Source organism: Mastomys coucha, unplaced genomic scaffold (genome assembly GCF_008632895.1).
Source record: "Mastomys coucha isolate ucsf_1 unplaced genomic scaffold, UCSF_Mcou_1 pScaffold5, whole genome shotgun sequence".
Lineage (NCBI taxonomy): Eukaryota > Metazoa > Chordata > Mammalia > Rodentia > Muridae > Mastomys > Mastomys coucha.
In genome coordinates, this window is record NW_022196911.1 from 112,565,265 (window position 1) to 112,574,145 (window position 8,881).

An 8,881-nucleotide genomic window follows, 5' to 3' on the forward strand; every position below is an offset into this window, starting at 1 on the left:
GAACACCGTCCTCAGTGAGGAGGTGTCTGTAGCCCCAGTTATACAAAGTTTCTGACTCTGGCCCATTAGGTTGGGCCTAAAGGCCTATGTTGACAGTTGGTTCCAATAAGCTGCCCTTCACCCATTTTCTGGGGACACATTCTTAGCTGTCATACCTGCCAGGCCTGGGTGTCAGATGTGACATTCCTGGATGATGCAGTGGGAAGATGTAGAAAAGGGAAGTCAGGGCATCTATACCTTTCTTTCTTCTCTCTCTCTCTTTTAAGAGAAGATATCTTATTCTGTTGTTGGGTTTTTTGTTGTTGTTGTTGTTGTTTGTTTTTCTGTGTAGCCCTGGCTGTCCTGGAACTCACTCTGTAGACCAGGCTGGCCTTAAACTCAGAAATCCACCTGCCTCTGCCTCCCAAGTGCTGGGATTAAAGGCGTGCGCTACCACTGCTCGGCCAAAGATCTTATTCTGTAGTGAGGGCTGGCCTGGAATGAAACCTCAGCCCAGGCTGGCATCAAACTTGATTCTCCTACCTCAGTCTTCTGGACTAGGATTACAGTGTGTGTAATGGGGCATGGTGGTTCATGAACGAGATGTGTAATGGGGCATAGTGGTTCATGAATGAGAATGGCCCCCAAAGGCTCATATATTTAGATCCTCAGTCCATGTTAGTGAAACTGTTTGGGAAGGATTGGGAGGTGTAACCTTATTGGAGTCGATGTGGCCTTGTTAGAGGATGTATGGCACTGGAGGTGGGCTTTGAAGTTTCAAAAGACCCTTCTACCTGTCCCCCTTCCCTTCCTGAGGACCAGGATGTCACAGTAACTAAGACAGCATTCTCTTTTTCCCCCCAATATTGGGGTCTGAACCCTGGATCTTGCACATGCTAGGCAAGGTTTCCTCTAGGGAGCAACTGCTACTCCTTATTCTTGAAGGCAGGCTGGGCTGGCACTCCCTGTGTAGTCTTAGGCTGACCTCAGACATATGGCACTCTTCCCGCCTCATGAGTACCAGCATGCCGAGCTTGCTGATGCCTTCTCACTGAAACATTCCAAGCTCCTCCAGCAGAGCTCCCGTCTCCAGTTCCCTACTGATGCTAGCTGAGTTACACCAACTCACTCAGGAGTAGTGAGGCTAAAAGTTCAGGAACGTGCTAGTGGGGGTTGATGTCCTACTGGATAACAGCTGTATATTCCAGCAGAGTGTCAAGTCCAGGTCCTTATTGCCTCTGAGCAGGGGAGAATTGTTCTCTGTGCCCACACCTGTGCCTGTTTGCTCCTTCCCTACCTGGATAGGCACAGAGAGCCCTGTAGGTTCCTGGGAATGCGGAATGTAAACTGCAGGCTCTGAAAGTCACAAACAGAGAAAAGAGCAGGAGGCTCAGGCGCTTGCAGAGCTCCATGGGCACCAGGGAGGGTCTAGGGAGAGTCCCTTAGCACTCATCTTCCAGAGTCCCCAAAGGAGCTCAAAGTGCCCTCATCACCAGGGCTAAGCCCCAAGCAAAGATGGAAACAAACCTCTGCTAGAGAAGTCCCCAGAGGCAGAGGCTGCTCCTCTCTTGGGGTCATCTACAGGGAGAACAGTAGTGGCTTGGTTCCAACTCATGGAGGACCTGGGCATAAAGGTGAGGGGGTAAGATCGCGGCAGGGGAGAGGAAGCAAAGGCACACACTGCAAAGCTTGCGTGGAACCGTCGAGGGCTGGTCTCTCACTTCAGTGTTGCACTGGTGGTTTGGTAAAGGACATGATATGTGCCCTCATACAGCACTGTCATCAGGTGACCAGGCACAGATGCTGACTATGTCAGAGCCAGTAAGCCACCGTGGGTCCCAGCACAGCTATCCACTGTCTGTGTCCATGGAAGGAGGCCTGGGCAGGCCCCACCAACTCCCCCCACCCCCCAGCCCTGTCTTTGGACATACCCTGTGACACCAGGCCTGACAGCTTCGATTCCTTGTGTAGTTGGTCTCGAGGCTTCTCCAGCAGTGGCCTGCTCAAGGACTTGAGTGCCAGCAACAGGCAGGCTGAAGAAAGTCAATGGAAAAGGAGAAGGCTCGTGTGAGCTACAGGCAGACAGTCCCAGACGAGCTCCTAGCACAAAGCTTAAGGCAGGCCTCTTCCAGTGCCTCTGTCCCACTACTGTGTAGGAATTCTTGCCAGAGTGGGTTCCGGGAGTCTGTGGGCTCCTTTCTCGTCTACGGCCTGCTGCCCACCTCAGCACCATTCAGCAACACAGCAACAATGGGCGCCTCACACACACTGGAGTTAGGTTCCAGCTCATTTATCTTTGCTCAGCCTTAGACTCCAGTGCGCTCACAGCCTCCCATGCCCCGTGGGTCACTCTCTTCTACTGTCTCTTCTGTCTTGGCTCTTGGGGCCATAGCTTTCCCCTTGATCTCAGGGCAAAGTCAAAGCTGCTCTCCCCAAACTAGGACCTTACAAATCACACCAGCTCCTCCACTTGTTCTGGCTACGAGGCTGTTTCTGCTTCCTCTGGACTTGGCCTTGTCGGCTCCTTTCCCTTCCTGCCTACAAAGGTCACTTACCACCCACCCTCACTGGACTGCCATCTTGTAGTTCCCAGGAGCCACTCCTCAGTGTCTGTGTTTGTTCAAACACTTCCTAGAGGACACAGGAAGCTCCACTCACACATGCCTTAGCCACTTTTAACCCAAGCTAAAGAAAAACCAACACTTGGCACAGTGGGCCTCTTTGCTAGTTTGACTGGTGCTGTGGACAGGGCCTCTGCTCAGAGGAAGGGACAGTGGATCCTGCCACCTCAAAGACCCTTTGTTTTCTCTTGCCCAATCCAGTCAGCACCTGTCCCATGGCAGTCAGGGTGACGTGCTACCAGCCCCTGACTGCCCGCACCTGGGCAGCTCTTTCTTTTGCGCCCATAAAGAAGAGAAGCAGGGCTGAGTTGGCATCAGTGCCAACAGCAGTTTCTCTAACAGAAAATGGAGCAGGTAAGGTGGGCAAGGCTAGCCCCTCAGACTCTGCCAAATCCTTCCTACCAACCAGAGTAGCCCAAGCTCATACCTGCTAGAAGGGGTCTGACTCAGTGACCCCAGGGAGGTCAGATCCTTAGAAGGCCCAGTACGCTCTTCTCTGGCTAGATTCTGGGATTTCTTCTGAGATATGACATGGCTCAGCCAGTCGTCTTCTTTCTCCTCAGATGCTTTCAGTGAGGAGGCCAGGCTGGCTTTGACGGAGGGCCTGGCGCCCCTGGCTGGTGGCTTTGCTGGTGAGAGAAGTCCAGTTGGGGTGGACTGTGGCTCTGGGGCTGAGGGCTGGTTTTGGGGAGGCAGGAGAGAGTGTGTCATGGCTGGGTCTTCCTGTTGGGTCTTTTGAACAGGAGAGGGAGACGGAAGGTCCAGATCCTCGTCCTTAAGGCCTAACCAGTCAGCTCCTCCTTTCCTGGGGTGGACAGGGCTGGAGGCTGGGGGAGGGCTCTGTTGGAAGCTTAGGCTTTCTCCCTTAGGGTCTGGGCCACCTTCTCCCAAGAACCTGCTTCAAGACAAAGAGGAGGGTGTTGGACGGGGAGGACACTGATCCCGTGAGCCCTCTATCAGCCTTACTCTCTACTGTTAAGGGGGTACATATCTGACCCATAGCAAACTGGGCATGGGAGCTCACACCTGCAACCCCAGCACCCAGGAACTGAGGCAGTACTGCTGTAAGTTCAAGGCTAGCCTGTGCTACAAAGACCCCGTGTGAAATATTGGAATAGCAATGAAACTCCTCCAACAGCTGGAGTATAGCTCAGTTGGAGGACTGCCTGTCTAGCATAGACTCAGCCCTGGGTTCAATCCCCAGCTCCACAGCCAAGCAGGCATGGTGCTGGACACCTGCTATCCCAGCATTCTGCCCAGGATAGAGGCAGGAGCACAATAAATCCAAGGTCATCTTTGACTACATAGCAACTTAGAGGCCAGCCTGTCTCAAAATACAGGCCAGTTGTCACTTAAGCACGGGGATCTGACATCCTCTTCTGACCTCCTCAGGCATCAGGTACATGCATAGTACACAGATATACATGCAGGCCATACACATAAAAATAGTGAGATAGCCGGGCAGTGGTGGTGTATGCCTTTAATCCCAGCACTTGGGAGCCAGAGGGAGGTGGATTTCTGAGTTTGAGGCCAGCCTGGTCTACAGAGTGAGTTCCAGGACACCCAGGGCTATACAGAAAAACCCTGTCTCGAAAAACCAAAAAAAAATTGAAATAAATTATCTTTAAAGATATATACTCAGAGAAAAATTCAGCCATTGCTGGTCCATTTCCATTGCAAATGAGGAGTATGCCATAGGGACACGGCAGTGGCAGGTTCCTGGAAGCCACCGGAGAAGGCCCTAATGCTGCAGAGTTGTGGCTGTACTACTCCTGGGCTGAGATTCCTCTGGGAAACCGAGTGACGGAACAGCCTTTGGTGACATTCAGGGCTTCAAGCACAAGCAGGCCCATCTCCTCCTTCTGCTTCTGAGTTTAGGGGTGGGAGTGAGGTGCGGTCTACCCTCCTCTGCCTGAACTGTGGGGGCCTCCTGGCCCCCCTCTCCTTTTAGCACCTGTAGACTCATGGCTGACGGGTGGGATGGGGAAGGATACAGGAACAATCCTGTCCATGCGGCAGGCTTCCCGGTAGGTCTTACCTGACTGACTGCCTGCGGGATTGGCGGCCCTCAGAGGAGGCCACGGTAGGCTGGTAAGCCCCAAAGGAGACGATTTCGCCATCCCAGCTGTCTTCTTTGTCTGTAAGTTACAGGACACGAATGCAATGGACAACAAGGAAAGCCAAACTTTTTACATGGCAGATGCTAGGCAGGTGCTCTACCACCGAGCAATGCCTGCAGCCCAGGGAAGACAACTCAACAAGGGGTGGCCATAAATGAAAAAGCAGGTACAGAGTCCACAGAGTGCTAGACTGTAGATTAGCTCAGTACCCATGGATACTACCTCTATCCATGGGTAGATTATCTCATGACAGTGTTCAGCAACGTGTGTTCCAAAGTGAAGCTTTTGTTACAGGATATGGTAAAACTGTGGTTTGAGCTAGACCTCATGGCTCACATCTATAATCCCAGCACTTGGGAAAGCAGAGACAAGCAGATCCTTATGAGTTCAAGGCCAGCCTGGTCTAGCCAGGCTAGCCAGGGAGACCCTATCTTAACAAAACAAAACAGGACAAAAGAAAACAACGACAAAACCCAGGGGCCAGGGGGCCAGAGAGAGAGAGCAGTCACCTCACAGCTGGTAGCTACAGACTCCTCCCCTCCCATCCTCTGGGCAGCCTCACCCTCTGGCTTCTGATACTTCTTGTCTAACTTGAACTCTCTGCGTTCCCCAGTGCCTGGGCGAGTAAGGAGCTTGGCAGCTGTGCCTCGACCCAGCAGTTCATCCAGCTTGGAGCGAGCAGGGAGGGGCCCTTCCCTGTGGGACAAGGTATAGAGAAGGAATGACATGACATGGGGTTCCCATGCTGCCCCAACCTTTGAGCTTTCCCCTGGGCCTTAGGCATCAGCCTGGTCAGGGGCTCCCCTTCACAAGGATCCTTACTGATCTCCCATCTTCTTCCTCTCCGCCTTGGGGCTGTCTTCAAAGCCCAGGGTAGTCATGATGTCGTCCCCTTCATCAAAGAGCAGTTCTTTCTTCCGGATGGGCGTGTCCCCAGGAGTTAGAGGAACAGAGGGACCTAGGAGAGAGAACCAAGGCCCAATGCTTGGTGACTGAATGAAGTGGGCGGTGGCAATGGTTTACATTCATCTGGTTGGCCCAGGGACCCTGACTCTAACCCTGCTCTAGGCTCACACATTTGCCTCCTTCCTCCTGGCACCTGATTTCTTCGTTCTAGACAGGAAGACACAGGGGCCTGCGCTGCTGAGACCCCTGGGGCAGGAATAAGCCTCTCTAGCCTACCTTGGCCTGCAGCCGTGTGCGGGCTCTTGGGAGCAAGTTTACTCTCCATTGAAGGCAGCTTCTGGGCAGTTCCTTCCTCCTCATCAGAGAGAAGTCCTGCCAGCGGGTCTTCAAAGTCTCATGGCCAGAAAGAAAGACAGAGGTCAGCCTGCTGTGCTTTGCTTAGGAGAAACAACCTGGAAGCTGAGGCCACCAGTGCTCACGCTTAACAAGCTCTTGAGCATCCAGAGCGGGCTCTGTGGGAGGGTAGGCACAGAAGGCTCGAGCAAGGGGGCTGAGCATCCAGAGCCGGCTCTGTGGGGAGGGTAGGCACAGAAGGCTCACACAAGAGGGCTGAGCATCCAGAGCGGGCTCTGTGGGAGGGTAGGCACAGAAGGCACACACAAGGGGGCGGGGAATTGGGGGAATCATGGGACTCCTAGAAATGTCCTTAAGGCACAAGTCCATCCGTGAAGAAAAGGGATTTCCCCCTTATATTTCAGAAAATCTTCAGTTTGATGCCTGGCTTCAAAGTCTTTGCAATTAAATTCCTCAAACATCCAGGTGGATAGAACACTTACTTCCTCTGGGAATTGTTGAGGGCTAAATTGTGACCAGCTCTCCCAACTTAACCCAGAGACTTGGCTTTCAGCATCATTACCCAGACTGCCCTCAAGCCAGGAAGTGTGTGTGTGTAGGGGAGACAGGACTCTGATACCTTCAAAGGAAAACTTCTTATACGGAAGCCCACACCTGCTGGAAGATGGTGGCGGCTTCTTAGTGGTGCTAATGGTGTCCCCTACAGGAAGGACAGAGAAAACAGTCATGGGTCTGGGATTTCTTTTTTCTTTTTTTGGTTTTTTCGAGACAGGGTTTCTCTGTGTAGCTCTGGCTGTCCTGGAACTCACTCTGTAGACCAGGCTGGCCTCGAACTCAGAAATCTGCCTGCCTCTGCCTCCCAAGTGCTAGGATTAAAGGCGTGCGCCACCACCGCCCAGCGGGATTTCTTTTTGTAGTTAGGTTTTTTGTTTTGTTTTTTGGTTTTTCTTAAAGAATTATTTATTTTATGTATATGAGTACACTGGAGCTGTCTTCAGACATACCAGAAGAAGCCATCAGATTTCATTACAGATGGTTGTGAGCCACTATGTGGTTTCTGGGATTTGAACTCAGGACCTCTGGAAGAGCAGTCAGTGCTCTTAACTGCTGAGCCATCTCTCCAGCCCTGGAGCTGGGATTTCCATGTTTTCTTCCACAGCTTGTATTGGAGTCCAAAGGACAGTGAGCACTTCCTTTTGATAAGCTGAGGTTCTCGGCTGTTGGCATAGCCATGGGGGAATCCATACCCCCCTGTTGTCACCTGAGCCCCTGGCAGGGAGACATGGTTGGCAGCAGCTTCCACCCCTCACCACTACTCACTAGAGACAGCTTGGGAGACTCACAAGCTGCCATCAAACTTGGCTCCCTTTTTGACATTGCTGGGGGTGGAGCCCGGGACACCATTGACAGGCAACTACTCTGTCACTGAGCTATATTCTCCAGCCCAAACTTTCCATTTTAAGTAAAAAAAGATCCTGTAGAAGCTGCATATGTTGGGCTCAAGTGTGCTAGATAGTTGTATGTCAACTTGACACAGGCTAGAGTCACCTGGGAGGAGGGGCCACAATTGAGAAGATGCCTCCCCTGATCACACTGTAGGTAAGCCTGTAGAGCAGTGGTTCTCAACCTCCCTAACACCGTGACCCTTTTACTACTGCCACCACTGCCCGGCAACTATTAGGAATTGGGAGTCGATATCTAATATGTAGGCTATCTGATATGCAACCTCTGTGAAAGGGTTGTCAGACCCCCATGGGGGTCGTGACCCACAGGTTGAGAAACAGTGCTGTAGAGCATTTCTTAGTGATCAATGGGGGAGGGTCTAACACCTTGTGGTAGAGTCATCCCTAGGCTAGTGGTCCTGGGTTCTAAAGAAAGCATGGTGAGCTGGGCAGTGGTGGCGCATGCCTTTGATCCCAGCACGTGGGAGGCAGAGGCAGAGGCAGGCAGATTTCTGAGTTGGAGGCCAGCCTGGTCTACAGAGTAAGTTTCAGGACAGCCAGGGCTACACAGTGAAACCCTGTCTTGGGGGGGGGGGGAATGGCTCCCACAGACTCACACATTTGAAAGGATTACAAGGATTAGGAGGTGTGGCCTTGCGGGAGTGTTCTGCCTGTCAGGGTGGAGCTCTCCAGTACTTAGGCGGCACTATTTGTGCCTTCATGCTTCCTGCCATGATGAGAATAGATGGACGTTCTGAGACTGTAAGCAAGCCCCCAGGGAAATGTTTGTTCTCAGGACCTCTAGAAGAGCAGTCAGTGCTCTTAACCACTGAGCCATCTCTCCAGCCCGGTCATGGTCTCTCTTTACAGCAATAGAATGATGACTAAAACAACACAGAAACCTTACGAGCGAGCGCTACCTTCCACTTACCTTTCTCATTAGCTGTTAATGTGCCAGCAGGCTTGGGATTGCTAGGTCCTTCTTTCCTAGAACCCTTTGCAGTTCCTTTGCCGGAGGGTGGGTGAGACTTCATCCGACCAAAGAGATCATCATCCATGCTGTCCAAGTCCTAGGACAGCAGGAAGAGCGAGGCCTGGTGTCTGGGAAGGTGCTGTGTGGTTTGAGGGCTAGCATCCCCCAAGGTCCCTAAGAAAAGTCTTGGCTCCAGGGCAGTGGTGTTAGGAACCTTGTAAAGCTCCCTGGCCATTGGTGGCAGCCCTGGAAAAGAACTGCAGAACTGCGCCCACACACTTTCTCTCCTACTGCCATTTGTCACCCTCACCAGAGGCTAAACCAAATCTGCTCCCAACCTATCTTGGACACTGAACCTCCCAAACCGAGCTACAGAAATCAGTGTTCTTTGTAATAGTGTGCTTTGCTGACTGGCTTAGAGGGGAGGAGGACTCTGAGCTGAGGACAGCTGGGCCCAGGCACAGAATTATGAAAGGCCAAAAGAAA

At 52.2% G+C, this 8,881-nt stretch overlaps 1 protein-coding gene across 12 annotated transcripts in view; it reads right to left on the reverse strand.

Annotated features, from left to right (window-relative positions):
* Nucleotides 1-8,881, reverse strand: part of Fbf1 (Fas binding factor 1) — a 29,115-nt gene that overhangs the window by 7,694 nt on the left and 12,540 nt on the right. For 11 of the 12 annotated variants that reach the window (XM_031351715.1, XM_031351713.1, XM_031351714.1 and 8 more), the window contains 10 exons: nt 8,354-8,492; nt 6,600-6,680; nt 5,903-6,019; nt 5,543-5,678; nt 5,283-5,416; nt 4,639-4,738; nt 3,028-3,498; nt 1,911-2,012; nt 1,507-1,601; nt 1,277-1,335 (listed from right to left, as the gene is read on the reverse strand). In XM_031351715.1, coding sequence (XP_031207575.1) covers nt 1,277-1,335; nt 1,507-1,601; nt 1,911-2,012; nt 3,028-3,498; nt 4,639-4,738; nt 5,283-5,416; nt 5,543-5,678; nt 5,903-6,019; nt 6,600-6,680; nt 8,354-8,492 — 1,434 coding nt within the window. The remainder of the gene's footprint in view (nt 1-1,276; nt 1,336-1,506; nt 1,602-1,910; nt 2,013-3,027; nt 3,499-4,638; nt 4,739-5,282; nt 5,417-5,542; nt 5,679-5,902; nt 6,020-6,599; nt 6,681-8,353; nt 8,493-8,881) is intronic. The other variant, XM_031351717.1, reaches the window with a different exon arrangement.